Raw genomic sequence first — 22307 nt, 5'->3', positions numbered from 1 at the left:
CATTCTATGATTCTATGATCTGCTCCTAGGACTGATCACGTCTGTTGAAAAAACATTGATGTTATTGATTGCATCAACTAAGAATGCTGGAGGTTTGTGAAAGGAGCTGCAATGTTGGACCCCAAAGAAACAGAGTGTAGGTTGTCTGATTACTGCAACAGGAAGCCTAAATAAGTACTGTAAATTACAGCAACGTCAGATGGATGACAGCAGTTGGGGAGGAAGGTAGAGCAAGCCTTGCTCTATTAAGTGGGATATGATGGTGCACTTACAGATGTTTTGTGTATCAGTGAGTTTCTCCCTGAATAGTGGAACATGCTGGAGCACAGGTTAAATGAAATGACCGTTCTATCTACCTAAAAATAATTAAAAAATAAAGTAAGAAAGATTTGTGAATTTGGGGGTGTGGGAAAATTATATATATCCAGAAACAACTGCTTGCTTTACAAGTTATAGGTGGCAACACACTGACTAGCTGAAAAACTTCAAGGAGTAAGAACGTGGAACTGAGAAAACTGTAATCAAAGGATGGGCTACAGTGTACTGACAATCTAAGACTGAATTAAACCAGAAAAATACTCCAGCTGAGAATTCCTGAAAAATCATTTGGAATAGAATTCATCAGGCAAGAGTAATTTTCTTCAACCAACATTTTAAAATATTAAAATGTTCCCATTTAAGATGTTCCCAGAGCTTAAACCAATAAACTGTATTAAAAAAAAAAAAAAAAAAGTTAATCATTTAACCATTTACATTTGGTTAATTGTTGTCACTGAAGCAATGATAGAAGCTCAGAACTATAGCATGTCTTTTCCCAAAGATAATTAAAGAAAATGGGAATGTTTCTCATTTATTAATATCACACAAAACATATATATGTGTGTGTGTGTATATATACACATATATATACACACTTTTCACCTCTTTCTGTCTTTAAGAAACCCATACCCTTGGCTTACAAGTTGTATCTGTGAAAGGGACAGGGCTTGTTCCTCTGCACTGTAGCAATCATCCCAGGGTTAAAGGGCTTTCTACAAATAGAAAAGGTTACTGGCATACCTGAGCCACGCTCTTTTTAAAAATTTCAGAGTTGTGAAAAGTTCAGTCCAGGGCTGAACTAAAATGAAAGGAATGCACAGGAGGTATAGATGGGAAGAAAGATAAAAGGGAAATTCATATTTATGAACACTAACATAGAGTAAAATAACCTCAGCAACTTGGGGGTATTAAAACATCTGTCTATATACGCAAATGAAAGGTTTAGCTAGGAAAAAGGAAACAGAACTGGCAGATAATATTGTGGAGAAGATATGGTATAACTGAAATCTGGCTGGCTGATGATTTTAAAATAAAATATATATTTTAATAAGACATACAAGAAAAACAAAGAAGCTGCCACAGCCTTGTTCATGAAAGAGGATTTATTAGGCCGCATAAGAAGGGGCTGGGGAGAAAACGGTAATGGTATTGAGTCATTATGTACTGATCTTGGAGATGCTTCAGACAGTAAACTAAATGTTATAGGCCACCTGACCAAAAAGAACAATTGGACTGTGAAATGACTGAGCAAATAAAATGAAGCATGTAAAGAGTGGAGCAATGGTAAGTCAGCAATAACATAGGAAAAGGCATGCAATTATGGTCAAGTCTACCCATGTCTCAGTCACTGTGATACCTGAGGACAAGGATTTTAGTCTGCAACAGACACATTTTGATTATAATAAGAACTCAAAACTTAATTATCATACTCATAAAATCACTTTTTTTTTCTTTAATCTCCCCCACCCCCTTGTTTTTTTTAATCTACAGTTTACTATGGTTCTCCTCACAGGAAAGGCAACTCAGAGAACAGCACAGGTTCTAATTCTGTTTTCTTAGTTTCTTGTTTTACTTTTAAAACCTAGTAGGATCATGAGGATATTCAGATCAAAAAAAATAATAATAATAATAGTAAGAATTAATAATTGTGCATATAAATATTCTAATTTAAATACTATGTTAATGAAATGAATAGCTACTTTAGGGTGTTATTCTATAGCTCATTGATCAAGAATTCCATATAGCTAGAGTTGTAGATTTGGACCCTTTCACAACAGATAAGTTATTTTTAGTAAAAGCCAGTTTAGAGGAAACAATTTTTATTGCCTGGAACACAAGAAGTTCCTAATCTCAGTGATAAAAATGAATACCCAAGAGTTGGGCCAAATCCAGTCTCCCTACTCTCTTTTTCATTCACTCACTCAATCTGTTCAGGTTCAGTAAGTCAATAAATTCCAGTGGGACACAAGCCAAGAATTTGGCTTAGAACTGTTTAAGTTTCTAGGTAATACTACAGACCATGCTCTCAACTTTTGGATCCAGAAAGTCTTACATGTGAGTGATCACCCTGATAACCCCAGTAAAGTCTTCATTAGAAAGCAAGCATGTATCTACAGTCTGGTTAAAGAAGATGTAAAAGAAAATAGAAAATAAGCCTTTTATTTATTTATTTATTATTTTTATTTTTATTTATTTTTTGACAGCAGACAATGGGGCCATAAGCAATTAATTGCAGATACTAGTACCTTCCTTTAATGCAGAAGGAGGTCCCATGGCTGTATTACCTTCCTTTCTTTTCTATCTTCTGCCTGTACAGTCTGTTTCAGTTTGCATTTTCTTGGCTGAATCTGCCCTTGATGTCAGTCAGACAGAGCAATTCAGCCAGCCATAATATTTAATTAATGATTGAGATATATATGAGACAGAAATCAGTGGTTGGTTTTCAATCTTTATATGGCTTGTGGTCATCCAAAAAGATCTTCCATAACAGGAAACAATCTTTTGGGTCTATAATGTTCTGATATATTCTGTCACTCAGCAGAAGGCATTAGGGCATACACAACTGTAAACTCATGTGTATGGGTAACATTTACTGTGTGCTCTTGAACACCAAAGTAGTGATGGAGAAGATAACTCCTGGACTACATTAAATAACGTAAAAGCTTTAGTTCAAGGTAAGGAACATTGTAAGATGCAACAAGCTCTCAGGTAGAAAAAAAATGCAAAAAAACTATCAGTTTGACAGCCACAATTAAAGTGATGTAGACTTGCCATATATTATAAAACTAACAATTTCAGAAAAAAAACCATACTGAAACTAATTATTGTAGTTTTTATATTAAAATGAGACTTTAAGAAGAAACACAGCAAAAGCAAAACCAAATAAAATGCCATATTGGTGTGAGAAAAGAGACACTGAGAATACAGGTGTTGGCTAGAAATGGACATAGTAGACATTAAATGAGGTCTATGAGTTTGTATAATAAATGAGTTTCTATGCTAGAAACCTATCTAATGCATTTGTCATTGGAAAACCTATTCAAGTCACACACACACAAAAAAAAGTAGAAATCAAAACATGAAATGTTAATTTTAAATGTTCTAAATAAATCCATGGGGAAAAGGTAGAGGTCACAGTATATTTATCAAAAGATTTTAATATCTACAGTACTTACCATTCATTGTAATTAACAACTCCAACCATTGGTATATCAAAAGCATTATAAGATAGAGTTCCTATTTTAGCTCTCTTAATGGTTAGTCAGAACAGTTCACTAAATAGTAAAGTCAGATAACTAACAACCTCAGGGTTACTTGCAACATGTTACAGTCATTACTTGGGCTCACCTCAAACCATATCAGATTACTTCTCTGTATTGAAACAAGGATATTTTTTTACAATGCATTTTCTATTACATCTTGCAATTTCATTTAAAGAATGATATTTCAAAGAAAAAAATCTTTTATTTGATGTTCATTATACACCACTTCCATAATTATATGCAAGCCACAACCCACTTACCTGAACATTTGAAAGCAGAAAATCTGAGGTGGAAAATATTTTAATTTTGAATTTCTTTCTGTGTTTATTTATTTTTTCTTGTTTAATGTTTTAGTAATATGGTTTAACAGTACTGAAAGAATAACCTGTTTCTGAAGTATAAAACCACATGGGGCTGCAAAAAAGGCAAAAAGTCTGAGGTCCCTCAGCTCATCAGAGCACTGGGAAAGGAAGAGTAGAGGAGAAGGAGAGGAAAGGGAAAAGAAAAAGGACAGCACTATAGATTTCACAATTTGAGGCTTCTTAAAGTGGGACTAGAAGATGAGGAAGGAAACGTGGAATGATATTAGACATGACAGTCCAATGAAGTCTTATTAGTTGAGAGTGATTGACGTATAAGATACAGGCATAAGGTTAGGTGAATTTAAACACTATTATTTTTTTGGTTCTGTGACCACCATACACTTGCCTTTGCCTCACAATCAGTAACATGTACTGATTGTTCAGTTTTTGCTAATGCTTGCTGTTCAATATTTTCTATCAAACATCAATTTCAAAATATTTTTCCTTAATAAAAAACATAGATTTCCACAGATTATTTGAGGAAAGTACTGACTAGCATGCTAGTCTGAATCTGTTAAGAACCTAACAGTGTCATCATAAAAGAAAAAGAAATAAACAAAATTTGAGAATTTTAGAAAATATGATTGATGGCATCATGACAACTTTGATTATATCAGAAGTCATAGAATAAGAAGCAGAGGTTAATGTTTTCAAAGACCCATAACCATTTCAATATCCACAACAGCTAGGGCAGATAAGTTTCTTTTCCAAACTAGAGAGCAAACAATAGATACTGTTAACGTATAATTCTGGTACTAAATCCTGGGAATAGAGGATATTAAGATATATGTTTATTGTTTAATTGAAAATCAGCTATCAATAAAACCAGCATGATACAGATCTTTGTCTCAGATGAAATGCCTAATATTAATGTATCATAGAGAAATATTTGAATGACAACTTGACACAACTCTGTCCCAGACATTTATAGTCATAGAGGACACTGGAGAAGAGAGCTGGGAATGTACCTATCAACACCTAATATTAAACTGAAAAGAAAACAAACAAACAAACAAACAAAAACCCAACATTTTTGTCAAGCTCAAACTTCTCTGCACAATATCTGAAACAAAATCAGGATAAATACCCTTGCAGTTGACATAACTCTATGGAAATTGACCATCTTCATTTAGAATTTTCTAAGCCTACTCGGACTCAGGGACACATTTTATTTCAGTAAAGCAAAATAAGGACTGTGAGGACAGTCCCACACCTTCTGCCAGTAAGAGACAGATGAGTCACCAGGAAATGCAAGAGTCCACCTCAGTTCTTCTTCAATTATGCTTATTCAAGATTGGAACAAATGTGCTTTATCCTAGTCATTTTCAGAAATCTTGAGTCTATGAGAAATTTCTGTGGAAGCAGAAGCCAAACCCAAAGGACAAATGTGACAGTTTTCCACATGCAGGCTAGGAACAAATAACGTTCTCAGTCATTGTCTCACCTTTAGGCAGTTGTTTGGGATAAGAGTTCTGTGAAGGTAATAGCTACATGTCACAATCACAGTCTCAGTTCTTACGGAGGAATGTTTTGAGCCTTTTTGTGTGATCTGTTTCATATGCCCACTTCTCCTTCCATCAGCAAAGTACTGCTCACCTCTTTCTCAGGTCATCTGCCAGGCTACTGCTTTCTTTTCATACAAACTCTCCAAAACCTTGTTATTTTATGAAACTTGCAAAAAGAGTTACTATTGAATCATTCATTTTTAAATGCATTTAGGAATGCACAACCCATTTCTTTCATGTTATGAACTTTTCCTGAGTGGCCAAATTATCTTCTCCCCATCAAAACCTCTACCTTCATTCCATTGCTGTCTGAAACTAGAGCTCAGATATAGCAGGATACATATAATCTACCAGTACTAAATATAAAGTACTTTAGTTAGCAAAATACATTTTACTATGCTGTCAATATTGTTATTTATATTGACATACCTCTTAAACATTTTGGTTAAATTTGAGGAATACATTTTAGTGACATAAACCTTTTGAAATACTTCAGTACCATGGACTGCAGGGTTTCTTTCCTGCTTTCTCATTCTCCCAATCAAGAGACAGCAGCACAGGGTGAAGTGCCTTGTTATTTCTTCTATCAATGAGACATCCAAGGCAACTCTGCTCTACCACCTCTCTGCTAAAACATTCAAGACACTTATCTCTCTATTTTATCCACATTTTACCTTTTAATCTGAATACCCAAAATGTCTCACAATATCTGAACCAAGAGTTCCAGATAAAAAGTATCTTTTCTTACTTTTAAAGAAATGGTCCTTCTGATGAAAAGTTCCAGCACTATAGAAAGTAAGTAACAATAGCCAACAGAAAGCAGTTTTATTCTTCAGGACTTGAAACATAAGTGCCTTGTGGAGTCTTCACTAATCATTAGTGTCAGAAGCCAGAAAGACTTGTTTTCACCTGTATCTAACTCAGAAACGGAACCCTTTCTATTCAGACATGGACCTGGACAAACTGATCTATGCTTTTGTAATCCCATGCTTGGATCAATCCAATTTGCTCTTCCTTGGTCTGACCCAGATGCCACTCCATAACCTACAGATGGTTCATCATACTGTATCCCATCTGTTAAATAGAACACAGTAATGAGAATACATCACACCAATATTCCTCACTTCCCTTTGGTTTTCATTCTAATCCTTAACACAGCTGAAGATCCTGGTCCTTTCAGTGGTCCATGACTAAATCATCTAAGAGAAGACTTCTTCTTTCTGCTTCTTTCAGAAGAGGGGTTCAACAGAGAGGTTATGCCTGAAAAATGTCAGGTTCAAACTTGAATGTATGGGACAGAAAGCTCCCGGCTTCAGCACTCACTTCTACCACATATTGTGTTTTGTTTTGTTTAGGTCATGATAAAAAATTGATCTCTTCCTGTGGACAGTTTAGCTACCTGACTAAATGACTAAAGCAGTATATTCATGTATGAAAAATTAAAATGTAGTTTGTAAGTAAATGGTTAAGGCTGAAAGGAGAAACAGTTTTGTATTGAAGGGTTATTAATATCTTCTGAGTTCAGCATACTATGCTTCAACACTACAGAATATACAGTAGATACAATAAAAAATCTTATGAACTAATAACAACAATATTAATAATATATATGTGTGTGATGAAAATTATATGGGTTTTAAATTTGAAATTCTTCAAAGCATATAATAACATAAAATCAATGTAAGTTTGGCATTAAATAGGAGTGATCATAGAATCATATAAAATATTTGGATTGGAAGGGACCTTAAAGATCATCTAATTTCAACCCTCCCTTCAGGGTAGGGACACTTCCCGCTAGATCAGTTTGCCCAGAGCCCCATCCAACCCGGCCTTGAACACTTCCAGGGATGCGACATCCACAAATTCACTGGGCAACCTGTTCCAGTGCCTCACCACCCTCTGACTAAAGAATTTATTCATTATATCTAATCTAATTCTACCTTTTTTGTTTTTTTGTTTGTTTGTTTGTTTTTGTTTAGCTTTAAACCATTACTCCTTGTCCTATTACTACGCTTCCTGATAAAGAGTTACTCTCCAGGTTTCTTGTAGGCCCCCTTTAGGTATTGGAAGAAAATGTTGTGTATAGGTGGTCAGTAGCTGGTAGAAAAGTACAATGTTCTAAAAAAGTATAGTGCAAGAGAACTTTTAGTTATTTTACTCGACAGAAAACAAATAAGCAAATAAAAAAAAAAAATACTTTGGCCCTTAAAGTGATGTTTTCCTTAAAATTTAATTTCTAAGTACTATTTCTCAGGAAAAGATGGATAATAGCAAAACTATTAGCCAGACTTCTTTGTGAAATCTTGGCTTTCTTGAAATCAATAGATTTTATTTATTTATTTATTTATTTATTTATTTATTTATTTATTTATTTTATTTTTGGCTTTTAATTCCATTAAGCAAGGATGCAACCCTAGAAATTTATGAGAGAAACTTTCATGTATTTTTGGCGTTTGCAACTCTTTATTTTGCTTTTTATTTGTTACATTTTCTACTTTTGTGAAACAACTTGAAGAATAAGAAAGGCTAACAAATACTCTAGAACCAATCAATGTTACAAAACTAATAATAATACAATATGAGCATGTAAGCTTATGTAGTGCTTTTCATGTGTAAGTATCCCAAGGCACTTTGTAACAGAAACTCAATAAGGAGTGCAAAAGTGCTTTGTCAGATAGGCTAAGCCAGGGGAAAAGGGGAAATTAATTAAGCATGGATTTAAACTTGTCAGCCAACACAGCATTTAGAACCTTGGTCAGAGAAGACAGTGGCTCCAATATCTGTATCCAGGGAACACAATAGACTTTTTCATTCTTTAATTCTTGAGGAATGTTCAATAGTTCTTCCATAGTAATATGGGTGTGAGTAAAATGAATACGTTAGGCTACATTTTCAAAAGGAAGCCCCTGTGTCTCTAGCTGTTATTTTTCACACAGAAATAAATAAATTCACAAAAGTTGATCACCTGACCTGCATGTCAGTAAAGCATTTGACTGCTGAAATACCCAATATGAATTTTTGTATAGTAGAAATCACAAACACCAAGTTAGGGACTAGATTTTTTTTTTTTCTGTTTAGTGTTTAGTTCAGTGTTTTAAACAAATGTGTGTTTCTTTACAGATGTACTACACACCTCTGCTAGAAAAAGTAATCTGTGACACTGTATTTCCTAAAATAGCATGTATTTAACAGGGAAAGCAAAATTGCTTGGGAAAACCTATAATAATTGATAATGCATAAACTACATCTTCCCTGATGTTGCAGAAACTTGCACATCCTCTATTTTTCAAACATTTTTCTCTGAGGAACACATGGACCATCCTCATTTTTGGATGACTGCCTCTTTGGATTAATGCATCCTTCTGGTGCATAAATTAGGGATGCACAGAGGAAAAAGGAGAAGCACTAAATCTCAGAAAACTGAAGCTGTACAGAAAAATGAGGTTCAGGGTAGAGCTGAATGAGTGCCTCACCATGAATATTTTATCTGAAAAGTTAGCCTCCACTTCTGTTTGTCAAAAATGTATAAGAAGTTTATAATTTCCTCAGTTTTATTATAAAACAAAACTCTAAAATATAATGTCTTAACTGCAAATAACTTCCTATAAATATTTCATGCCCTATATTAAGAGAGAGTGGAATTTTGATTGATCAAATAAATTACATGCTGCTGCTTTTATTCCCTAGATGGATGAGCCCGCAAACACATACTTCAGATGCCTGCTATGCTTAGAGCAGCTCACTAGGATGTGATGAAGAAGACTGAGTATAAGAAGTTAATTTAAGCAAAACTCCTAACGGTTATTGTAAAAATGTTTTCAGGATTTATATTGCAGAATTTGTGATTTGGATGAATAATTCAGGATTTACCTGTAAATATTTTCTGAGGGGGATATGTGAGTGAACTTGATATAAGAGTGAACTTGTCCTAGTGAAAACTGGAATTTGATCGTACATGTTCTTTGTTGAAGATTTGGTGCCAACAATATAGCAGTCTTTCCATAATTTTATCCTAGACTTGTGGAACAGCTACTGGGAACTGATGTAAATATTAATAAAATTAAAATAGTAATATAAAAATTTTACTAGATTATTGATGATATATCCTTGAAGAATTTGTTTTTGACTGAAATGTCACGCTTTACACAAATTTGAAAACTACTTACTTCTACTTCAGGAAAATGTAGAAACTCAGCAAGTACTTGATGAAAAATTAGTAATTTGTGCATTTAGAATTTACAGTAATTTACAGAGGCTATCAATTTTACAAAAGTCATCTAACAAAACGATATAAAGACTAATGTCTCTTAGAATGTTGAGATATTAAAATGTTATAATATTTATCACTGATCAGAAACCTACTTTTTTATTGTGTGCCCTGATACAGGCTGCAGATAAAGACAACATACCAGAATCCTGAACATTATTTTTATTGCGTTATTTTTAATTATGTTTACATAATTACTGCTAACCTTTTTACTTTTATTGTTGTTATATTTAAAAAGTGAATCTGCTTCAAGTTTCCTTTGTCAGAGCCATGCTAAATCTCTGCATATTGCAGCATTTGCTGGATTTTCTACTAAATAGTAATACCCTCAGTATGAATTTATTGATATAATCAGAAAATAAAACTAAAAAATAAATGACATGAGTTCTTACCTGAGCTCTTGAGCTATAGAGTCCACTTGAACTGTTAATAAAAGCAGAAGGAAAGAATAAATTAGTTTACACTTCCAGACTTGTGCTTTCTTCAGCCTTGCACCTGCCTATCTGATGACAGAGGAATGGCTATCAAAACACAGGTGATTATTTCGTGCTAACCAGAGGATTGTAGCTACTAGTGGCAAGCGTTGACTGAACAAATAATTCTCATAGTTATTTTAGGACACAAAAAACCTGGAGGATGGTCTTCATTGGAAAAAATAGAAAAATAATAAGAAAAACTAAATAGAAAAAAAGGCACTTGTGTTTGTTGAAAGTGTAAAAAGTCTTGACTTCTTCCAAACTTTAATTCAATTTGGGATTGGTGAAGGCTGGTGTTTACAAATACCTGCCCATGCAAGGGTATACAGCATATTGACAAAACCAACAGGTGGTTCTAAGGCTTACTCATGTTGCACAGGCAATTTTTATTGTTTTGCTTCTAAGAAAATGTTCCTGATCTATTAATTCATATACATGTATGGATGTGTGTATAAAAATATAAAGAAAGAAAATTCATAAGTTTTAAAAATACGTAATTAGCATTTTAAATGAAAAGAATATGAATGGTAAATTCCCTATTAAATTTGATTGAAGTCTATTAGCTAAAATAGACTCTTTTAAATGAGAAGATATGCACTAATGCTGAGGTGTGAGGAACTTCCCTAATCAATGTTTTTCCTATTCAGTAGCAAGTTCTCTGTTCTTATACTCTTGACGTATATATGCATTTTACATTACTTATATTACTGAAGGATGTTTCAAAGACATGATATGCTTATGTCTTTTGTTTTTATGTGGGCAGTGGGTAGCATCCCTACTTGTTTTCTCTCTGCCTTTTTGTTAGTGAAGTCTAACATTTTTCACCCCTTTGGTCATTTGAGACTAGACAATTAAGCCAAACTGTACTTTAATTTTTCATTCTGACCACAACTCGAAGCTGAAGGCACAATATTAATAACCCAGATCTACTGAGTTGTGACAATGAATCAAACTAGTCTTTTTTATTTTTTTTCCCTACAATCCTGAGAGTGCACAATTCCCATTAAAATCAGATCGAAAGATGGGCGTTTTGCACCTCTGAAAATAGTCATAAGCAAAAATGTTTGCAGGGAAGACAAAACTTTGTCATTTATTTTAACGTATCTCCATTTTTCATTATCAAGAGTCACAAAAAGTGTTATGAATTAAAATAAAAAGTTATTTTCCTGAAAGGGTTGTATTGCTAGTCAATCATGTTTTCCAGATGTTGAGATCATTAAGGGCTTGTTTTTCTCTCAGGACTACATTTCCATCTGTTCTTTACAAAAAGAGGAATAGCTGGGAAATGAAACTATGTCATAACTTTGCAAAATCAAACACAAGCACAAGTACTTTAAAAAAACACAGGGTTCTCCTCTGTTGCATACACCTGTGACTTTTGATTAAAGTAACTTTACTTCTGGACCATTTATGCAGGTAATTTACTGATAATTAATGGCAGTAGGCAGAAAAACACTCAGGTGGCCTAGACAAAATTTGGTACGTTATTTTGAAAGAATCCATTCAATATTGTCTAGCTAAGGAAAGATGTCCCTAAATAAAATCTTTGTTTGTATAATAAAAAGCATATTTTTTTTTTTTTGAGAAATAGTTCAAAGTAAATATCAGACAGCAGATTTTTTTCTGCTTTTCTTTAAGCCATAGCTAATAACATTGTGCCTCTTAATGCCAGCAGTCTGTGTCCTGCCTTGATTAAAAAAGCAACCCTAAGGAAGCTACACACTCTCTTACTGCACATTAGGGACTGTGCACAGGAACTATCATATTTCATGGTGTGCTGGGCACAGGGTCGTGGAACTTGCTTGCTAACTCACCCTTGGTTCCTTTTGAGCGTGTGCGCAGCTTTTTATTTTCCCCATCTGCATCCATCTGTAATATTAACACAAAGTTTTTAATTCATTCCTTTTGCCATTGAGAAAAAAGTCTCAAATGTTTTTTTTTTTTCCACATTTCCAAAGTGTATACAGTAATAGAAAGAAGAATAATCATGCCTTATTAATCTTGTCAAAGAGATAAAAAGCCATCTGTGAATATCTAGTAAATACCTAGGAGATACCTTTAATGATACAGATTTGTTTAATAAAGTGATGGTAATGAGTGACTCTTTAAGGTTTAATGACAAGGTCTACAGGTGTTAGCTGAAGGCATAAGGTTAGAAATGGCAGTGTTGTGTGACTGCTGCTTTTAACGTCCACCTCTTGGAAGAAAAGGTCCCAAAAAGTCCCAGTGCCTACAGACATGCTGCATAATTGTAACTGAAGCATATCTGAATAGCTGCAATGGAACCTGCATCTGACAACTTCATTCTTAAAGCATGAAACCCTCTTGCTTGAATGCGCGTAATTGCACACATACAGTTTTGAAATACTTCATCACTTGTATCAATCACTTTTCATAGAAGTTTTGGTCAAGAAGACAGTTACAGATTTGTATGAATTTTTGGGAGAACATAGCAGCCAGGTTTACATTTCACATAAAATAAATAAACAAATTTCTTACTTTAAAAAAAAAAAAAAAAAAGAGCTGCTGCCATAAGATTTCTAACTGAAATAAGGGACGCCTTGCAAGAATCACTGTTCTCATGACACTTTTGGCTACATCTAAACCAGCAGTGAAAATATGCACCTTCTGGTCTTGGATCTGGCCCAGACCCATAATTGTAGGGGCAGGTTTTCAATCCATGGATTTTATTACAACCCCCTGAAATTCAAAGGGATTAAGATTTCATGTTCTGGTGTGGAGAGCTGCAGTGACATGCAGCAGATTGTATAACAGTGTAACGTTGAACATGTCCAGAGAGACAAAATCCATTTCTTTCTAAAACTCTTAATTTTTAAGTATGGAAGAATCTGTCATAAGGAATTTTTGTCCAGGAAAAACAGCAGGAGCTCTAATTTTCTTCAGTCTATGGTAGTATCTTACTACCTATCTTTACGCTGAATCTCAGTTTACCTCTTTTTAAAATGGTGATGATGCAACACACTGCAGAAGCAACTCCCATGTGTTTCTGCAGATCAATATGCAGCAACAACTGCAAACACCAGCATCTGATTTATATAACTGTGCTGGACAATAGGTAGATGCATTCTATGGGTACCAGAAACTGCCAATGCCTGGCAACTGTGAATCTTTCGCTCCAAAAGGTCGCAAGACAAAAAGCAATGTCAGCAGATCCTCTGTATTTTTTCACACTTCTTTACTGAAGATCAGCAGCATTGATTTGCCCCATAGGGGGAAGATGCAAGAATCTGTTTGTGCCTGTTTCTATGTATAGAGTTTGAAGATCTGAGGATGCTTTATTTTTAGCTTTACATGACTCAGATAACTGAGATGTTTTGAAAGTCTAATCTGAAAGAACATTGCAGAATATGACAAATTTGACCTGAGAAAGAAAAAGAATAAAGCCAGCCTTTTTAGAGGTCAAAAAACATTTCTCTAATTTCCTTTTTTTTCATTTATTTATATTTTTCTGTTCATTGCTATATATGGTTGCACATCATATACAGTTACAGGAATCAAAGTAACTATTTGTAGGAGAGAATACAAGCATTTGAAAAGGCTATTTATGTACTTGAAGAAGTTTAATTCTAGAACCCAGGTTAGCAATATCTAAAATGAAACTATAAATTGATCAAAATGAATCTCAAACCCAGACAATGTTATCTTTTCTCTGTTTAAATTTACATCTGATGTTGATTATTAGAAGGAAAGAAACATAATTGGTTTGTGTTTAAGTAGTGGGGTTGATGTAAGCCTTTACTTGTTACTATCCTTAAAACCTGGAGAATGAGTTTTTGCAATGTGACTGCAATGGTAATGGGAAACATGGCTCTGTTCTCTGATGCTGAGTTGTGATTGAAGGCACTGACCTGCCATAGACTTATAATAGGGGAGCAGGTGTGGCAATGATGGACTTTAATTTCCTTTAATAAACCTTTTATGTGCCACACTTTTACTGCCATTCTATGCTCTCCAAGGTCCTGCACATAATAGGTTCATTACTTTTGATTACTATAGTCTATTGAGACAAACAACTCCAGAACACACTATATATTATGTTCAGTTAAACCAATATAGACTATTTATCCACTGTGCATTATTTCACCTGCAACTCTACAGACAAAATTAACAACAGCTCCTGTAAGCTAAAACTATTAAAACCACTGGTACTCCTTTGTCATCATTTCATAATAAATACCACACCAATCACAGTGCTGCTCTTTTAATTATGAAACAAAAAGTGTCTACTGCTTCTACTGAACAGCAGTTACTTTGGTCTAAATAGCACGTTGCATTGTGATGAATATTTAAAAACTGCACAATGAGTGAAAACCAACAATAAAATCAATGTAGGTGATTTTTCTATTGATTTTCTTTCCTTGTAATAATTTGAAATTATGAGAGATGTTTAATCAACTCAAACCTAAAATTTATTGTGCTGTTTAGCCCACTGCATAGCACATATTAAAAGAATCATCATGACTAAGTTGCATAAAAAAAGCAGCTTAACTTACAAAAAGTCCTATGCATTAGCTTGAAAATTATACAAAAGTAACTGAATAAAACTGTGAAATATTTTAAGTGTGTCAGCATAAATATCCCTCTTGCTCAAAATTTAAATACAGTATCCTTGTTTTTTTTTTTATTTCTTTCAGAGATTACCTGGCATTTAAAAAATTGAACAAAGTTCCTCACTTCTGATTCTTATGTGCATAGTGATTGTTTTACATGAAATTATATCCATAGACAGTCCACAAGAAGAATTCAAACTTTTAATATATCCTTGGAACATTAAAGGTGTTAAACTCTAAAAAAGAAATTCCATCTAATTGTTTTAGAGGTAATTGTTATCAAGGTGTGAATTTGAGATATATATCTTATTACTGTCATGTACTGCAAAAATAGGATGTATTCTGGGTGGTGCTTCATGCTCTTAAAGTCAGGGATGATCAACCCTCCCTCTTGGTACATACACTGTCTTGAGACAAAAAGCCGTAAATCATAGACTGGTCATATCTGCACAAAATCCATGCATGATGTTTTACTGTTTATTTTTTTAGCTATCAGGATAATATCTAAGTGATCACCAGGAAAATTTTATCAGGAGCTGCAATCCCATATTTGTTAGTGGGAAGCTTCACAAGTAAAAATATGTCCAATGATAAGTAAGTCTATGAATAGTGGAAGGAATTTCACTGTGTCTTATAACTAGATTCTCTGACCCTATAAGTAGATTCTCCGATATGATGGATTTAAACGTGTCTGAACACTTTCTTTTCAAATTTAGTTGAAACTGTCTAAGGGACATTAAAGGAATTAGTGGGAGAAACTAATTAGTCAGAAAGACAGAAACAAACACAGAGTTAACACATATACAGTCCTAAGTCATCAGGAAATCAAGCTAGGAAATAAGTACCTGCCTTAAAGTTCCTTAGTTATGCCATATTTCTGTGATTTGGAAATTTACCGTGTATGGTAATGTTGAGTTGTTTCCTGAGATCGTGATCAGACAAATTTCACTATGTTGATGAATGTTTTCTACCTGACTTAGTGAATTTCAATCCTCCCTCCACCCTTCCTTCGTTATTGGTTGAGACATAAGGCTAAGTCAGTAACTAGATCCCAGAAAACAGACTGGAGTCACCGATGATACTGCATATTCTGCTTGGAGAAACTGGAGTAACTTGCTATGTGACTGCTACAGGGTATTCTTGTTTCTCCAAATGAATTTACTGGTGGAAGAACAGCAATCATACTTTTTCAGCAAACTATTTCAGAGTTCCTGGCTGCAGAAACCAAATGTTACTTCTGTTTGCTCTGCAGTCAGAGGACTCAAGAGCAGCACCTGGAAATACTTCCCTGAGTGAGAGAATTAGGATTTGGCTCTGAGTTTGTTTTTTTGTGTGTGTGCCTGGAGTCTATCTGTGCACATGTGCATGTACTGATATTATAATGGGATCCAAGAATATGACTAACAACTGAAATAGGGCATGTGCAATAATGTTAATAATAATAATAGTAATAGTTATTATTCCAATTTACTTGAACATTTTTAATTCTCAATTTTGGAAACTAAATTGATACTACAATCTTGGTAGGATAGCTTTATAGAACATTATCGTGAAAAAAAAAGCTATGACTTGAGGAAACCAGTGCTGCTGATACATGTAAAAGTGAAACAGACCTTCTGGAAATAGTTATTGTAAGAGCTATGCACTTTCTAATTTCAAATATAAACTTTGGACAAGCAAAAATTAATTTACCTGAGTGAGTGTCACATTTCTGAAGTGGAAGTCTGATTCCTCTAGTGTAACTAGACAGAGAAAACTAAATCACCAGTTCATCTTGTGGTAAGGTATATGAAAGTTGACATTTTCCTGTGATTTTCCAACTAAAAGTTATATTTGATTTTAAAAATGAAATTTGGCAAACAACTTCTCTAGGAAAAACCTTTACTGGTTTTGAGAGGTCAGAAAAAAGAATAGCTTTTCTCTACTCTTTGTAGTCTGTAAACTACATAAGACTGTATAAAGGTAAAATCTACATTTGTCATTAGACTGATGAACTTAGCCAGAAAAAGAAAGACATCTTTTAAGGCACACAAATCCATCCTTAAGTCTCAAACAAAAGCAAAAAATTCCATAATTGAAGTCAGACACTACTATGCTCTACAAACCTCTCTGTGCTGTACCTATGCCCCAGGTGACATGATACAGTGTGTGTCTCTCCCTAAAGTAACTAAAACCCCTGGAGTAAGTTTTTTTCAGTGCTTTTGGTAGCTACCTTTTAACAACTCATTTAAGAATAAAATGAAAAACTCATTAAAAAGGAATTTTGTCATAAGAAAAAAGAGTTTTTAAACAAATCATAAAGCAGCCAGTCTGAAGATTTCCTACAGCTTGTCTGGAAACACAGATCAGAACTTGGCTGTTCTGTGAATATATGTGTGTGAAACACATCTTTCTGCCACTCTACAATGTCTATTATTATTATTATTATTATTATTAATATTATTATTATTATTGAAGTATTAATGGAAGACTGATGGTGAGAATTACAGGGCAAGAAGAAAATGCAAAGTGCATATATAGCAACTTCTAGATAAAGTTTACATATTCTTTTTACTGGTTATAAAAAATCCAGTCCAAAGACAAAATTTTCAGGAACATTGATTGCACTGTGGCTTAACATTATTTGTTCTTTTCTTTTAGTCACATTTATGGCCAGAAAGGAGGAATAAATAAATAAATAAATAAATTACAAAGTAAGTGTTCTTAAAGGCTATTACTGAAAATATGCCTTGTTTGGGGGTATTGATTATTCTTACCCAAGGAGTCATCCCACCTTTATTTTTGAAACTTTTGCTTTAGTTTATACAATGCTATACTTGATTTCTTTAGCAGGAAGTTGAACAACATGGAAATAATTGGTTCAGATGAATAAGTACATCTACTGAATGCAAAATTTGTGTTTATAACATATAAATTATCAACAATTTGGCTGCATGTTTACCTGTTTTTGAAATGTAGATATTTTTATACTGAAATCACTACTTCAAAATATGCAGCAGCAAAATAAACCTTAAATTAGAGACAAGCTTGAATAGCTTTGTTACAAGGATGATTTATTTTGATTCTCACTTCTGATTTCTGAGTTGTCAGTGCTGTTGTATACTTCATCCATGCAACTTTGCACAACTGGCAGTGCTGAATATAAACCAAAGCCATATGTTTATGTCCTTTTGCCAAACGACTACAGCAAATAGTTCTATTATTCCCTTAGGTAACCCATGTGTGCCAAGTATTTCTATTAGTCTGCTTTACCAAGGCTTTAGAGGGCAGAGTCACAGCTTTATGAAATTAAGGGGCAACTGCTAGATTTTTAAATTTAGAGAAAAATTATATAGTCTACCATGCTGAAATGCAACTCAGCATAAGTTGATGTGTAATCCTATTTTCTGGAAGCTTGTTTCCTGGATTTTTATTTTTGATGTAGTTCAACATCTTGTCACTATTTCCTGGGCTACTATGTACTAAATATCATTTTTCTTCCTAATGAAAAAAGGAAACATCAATATTCAAACATAAAAATGTTTTGACACATAAAAATCTTTCATAAATATGACAAAGTATTTATCTGACCCTACTGATGTATAATAATAATAATAATAATAATAAATCATTATTCATTAATCGGAGGAAAAACAAACAAATAAAACAAAACACACACACACAAAAAAAACACAAAAAAGCTGTCCCTCACCGATTAAATTTAAACATTGCATTATGAAATACATTCTCACTCCTGAAGTCATATATATTCAGAAGTATTTGTGTTCTTGGTGGTATTTAATGTTAATGGATCATAGTTCAGAAACTTAAAAACTAGAATTTCTATGTATTTACAAAGGTTTATATCTTTTTCAATATTGCTATTTCTGATCCTTGAAGGCTAAGACTACTGTTCTTAAAACAGCAAATGCTATGAAAGGAATATTGTCGCAGTGCATGAGACGCTATACTAGTACTAATATAGAGATGTATTTTGATTCAAATTCACTTTTTTAAAAATAAATTATCCCACCTTTGTGTGTTTCCAGGTGAAAATATGTACAGATTCCAAAGGACCAAATTCGTCAATGCTTGTGCTCAAGATGCCTTGCCTGATTTAACAGATAATCCTGAAATTCATTCTCTAAAACAACAACAACAAACAAACAAAACCAACCAACCAGCCAAACAAAAACCCACAAACATAACCAAACCCCAGCCATAGCCATGCTACATAAAATATAGAGGAAATGGGACACTCCTTATATCAAATGGGCAAAGAATTGTTACACTGTGTGTTTTTTCGAAGATGTGTTACATAGGCACCAATGATATTTTAAAAGGCCGAAATAATAGTATTTTTTCTCTCACTATGGTATTTTTTTTAATTGTTAATGTCTTTTCCAATAGCTTATCAACTTATAAGAGAAGTTTTTCTTAATACGCAGACAGAAAGCCATAGTTTCTATATGTAGAAATCCTGAGCCAAACACTTTTACTGTATCAGAACCCTTTCAAATGAGTAGGATGGTTCAGTACATGATGCGAAATAAATGACACGCATTCTAATTTTTTATTTTTTACTTTTAATATCAGTATTTAAAGTTGGGCAGACTGATAGTGTTCTTACTGTAAGCAAACTGACGTCTTTGGTATTTCTGCATTCTTATTTTTATTCGTTTCTGTAAGGAAACTCCTGCCAAATCAACAATAATGATGAGAGAAAAAGAGCTGAGTCTTGTATCTGAGTATACAGTACTGAGGGCCTTATACTCAGAAATAAGGAATACCCACACACTTCAAACAATTAAAAGAAAGTTGAACGCACTTGCAACCTGAGGAAATCTATGATTAACTATTATACGGAGGTTCTATATTAGCATCAGTCTTGCCACTAGTGACCAAAATATAAAATTTTACTGTCACTTGCAATTTCAGAGGTAATTTTCAAATAATATTCAGTTTATTCAGTAAAATATATCTCTTCATTCTACCTAGTCTAATTATAGATTAATGACAAAATTTGAAGATAAACTTCTGGAACTTCAAGGTGAAACATTAAGTATTCATTTAATAATATCTGATGATTTTTTTCCAATAAAATTTGTAGTGTTATATTTCTGAAATTGGAAAGGCTCATTCTAAACTGATTCGCAGGGAGGCTGGAGTTTATTGAGTGACTAATTTGTGCTTGAGATCCAATAGATAGACTATTAGTTGCATCCCATCAATAACTTTTAATTAAAATAAATAAGCTTTTATCAAGTAGCAAAACAGACAACAGATGCAACATGATGAAGAGGGGAGAAAAAGCAGAACAAAACATCCCAATACCGAAAAGATTTTTTAAGCAGTTTTTTAGCCAACATGTTCTGGAAAAAAAAGAACGTTTTTTACCCTCAAAGACCTCTTTCCTGTTATTTTATTTGAACATCCAAAAAAAAAAAAAAAAAAAAGAGTTTTTAAAGCTTTCTACCTGTCTTGTCTATGTTCAAGATAAACTAAAGTAAAACAAAATCTCTCTGAGAATACTTACAATAGTGAACAAAGCATTTTCTAAAGCCTAAAACTTAGCAGATTTGTTTAAAATCCTATCATGTTACGTATTTATTAGCAATATATTTTCCATTTATTTTCTCAAAGATTGCCAATAAAGAACTAAATCACATAAGGGAGTAGCTGTAAACCCTTTGAGTTTCCTAATGTCAAACTCATTAGCATTCGAATAACCACACAGCAGCACATCATCTGCACAATTGCAATTTTTTACTACTTTTAATAGCGTTTCTCAAAGGGCTCATTTTCAACTTTCTTCAGTGGTTAGTTGGTTCTCTGGGGAAAAGGAGCTTCCTGACGCTCACAGCTTCCACTCAACAACCAGGCCGTTTGCTGTCAGAAGCATCAGCCCTCTGCCCTAACCCCATCTGCTGTCTCTCTCATCCTAAGGGAGAAAGAGTTAAGACAGCACAGCTGAGATCCACTTGGAAAAGTGCACAAAGGACAGAAAAATGTACAGAACTTTTTGCATTTAACTTTACATAATAAACTAATACATTGTAAGTCCTCCTTTAAAGAAAATGAGTCTGGGCTAGATGAGGGATGGGGAGGAGGGTTTAAAATTGTTTTGGAAAGCTACATGCAACAGTGCCATTTGCTGTTTTACTCCCATCTGCCTGGTACGCGACATCATCAGCTATCTTTGAAAAGCAAAGCATTATAGTATGACAAAAGCAAGACTTTATATAAAGCACAAAACTTGACCTCTCTTCTCTGTTTGATTATAACAGAAGTTATTGGTTAATAAGTTTAAATGTACTATTTTTTCTCTCTTTCACATAACAGAGTGCTGGCAACCATACAGCTGAGTTATGGGTGAATATTCACATTTGAAGATATGATGTTTCATAAAAACTCAAATACAATGTCATGCATCTGTCATGTTATAAACAGGGTGTGTAGGATTATGCTGTGTCATGGGATGTGACATACCCTTAATGGAATATAAACTGTGTGTCATCCCTGTACACTCTCCAAGAAGCAATCTACATGTCAAATGTTTTTCTGGGATCTGATACTTCAGGTAGCAAACAAATTCATTTCAGTGAGTTAGTGTTGATTTACATCAAAATCTTATAAAATAAGTTATTCAGACTATTTTTTTTTAAAGAATATTTTATCCTTATCAAATTGACCATAGACATACCAACTGGAAAATTAAGATTAAAAAATTAAGAAAATTGAGATCTCAGCCTCAAGAGGTCATCTATCTAGGTTATTGGCAACTCTGATGATAAGATTGTTGTTGATAGAAATAAAATGGAAATAATTTACTTATTTGTCAACAAAGGCTCTATGGTGGGATCACTCCCTTTAAGACCACAAGTCTGCTGATGTGAAGACTTTTGGCCCAGTCTATTCATGGCTTGCATGAATTCATTTATCTGTTTTAGTAAAAGATTGGGAAGGACAAATACCTTTGATTTACAGGTGGTGACTGATGCCTACACCCTATGCAGGTTGAGGGAGGTGATTGTCTCCCCCTACCATGACGCCCCACCTGGAGTGCTGCATCCAGGTCTGGGGCCCCCAGCACAAAAAGGACGTGGGGCTGTAGAAGCAGGTCCAGAGGAGGGCCACAAAGATGATCAGAGGGCTGGAGCACCTCTCCTATGAAGACAGTATGAGGGAGTTGGGGTTGTTCAGCCTGGAGAAGAGAAGATTCCAGGCAGACCTCATTATGGCATTTCGATACTTAAAGGGGGCTTATTTGTAAGATGGAGAGTGACTTTTTACATGGGCATGTAGAGATAGGACAAGGAGGAATGGTTTTACACTAGAAGAGGAGAGTTTTAGATTAGATGTTAGGAGGAAATTCTTTACTCAGAGGGCGGTGGGGCAGAGGAACTGTTGCCCAGAAAGGCAGTGGACGCCCCATCCCTGGAGGTGTTCAAGACCAGGTTGGATGGGGACCTGGGCAACCTGATCTAGTGGGTGACATCCCTGCCCATGGCAGGGTGGCTGGAACTAAATTATCTTTAAGGTCCCTTCCAACCTGAAACATACTAT

The 22307-nt window shown here is 34.2% G+C and overlaps 1 protein-coding gene across 8 annotated transcripts in view; it reads right to left on the bottom strand.

The window, feature by feature from the left end:
* ST18 (ST18 C2H2C-type zinc finger transcription factor) overlaps positions 1-22307 on the bottom strand; it is a 211579-nt gene that overhangs the window by 65898 nt on the left and 123374 nt on the right. For 7 of the 8 annotated variants that reach the window (XM_083823763.1, XM_083823762.1, XM_083823766.1 and 4 more), the window contains 2 exons: positions 12006-12060; positions 10108-10138 (listed from right to left, as the gene is read on the bottom strand). The exons of the other annotated variant lie outside the window; for it this stretch is intronic. In XM_083823763.1, the coding sequence (XP_083679889.1) occupies positions 10108-10138; positions 12006-12060 (86 nt within the window). The remainder of the gene's footprint in view (positions 1-10107; positions 10139-12005; positions 12061-22307) is intronic. 8 annotated transcript variants of the gene reach the window in all.

This window comes from Anser anser, assembly GCF_964211835.1.
Source record: "Anser anser genome assembly, chromosome: 2".
Lineage (NCBI taxonomy): Eukaryota > Metazoa > Chordata > Aves > Anseriformes > Anatidae > Anser > Anser anser.
Note: the sequence above shows the minus strand (reverse complement) of the source record. Positions and strands in the feature narration are given on the sequence as shown.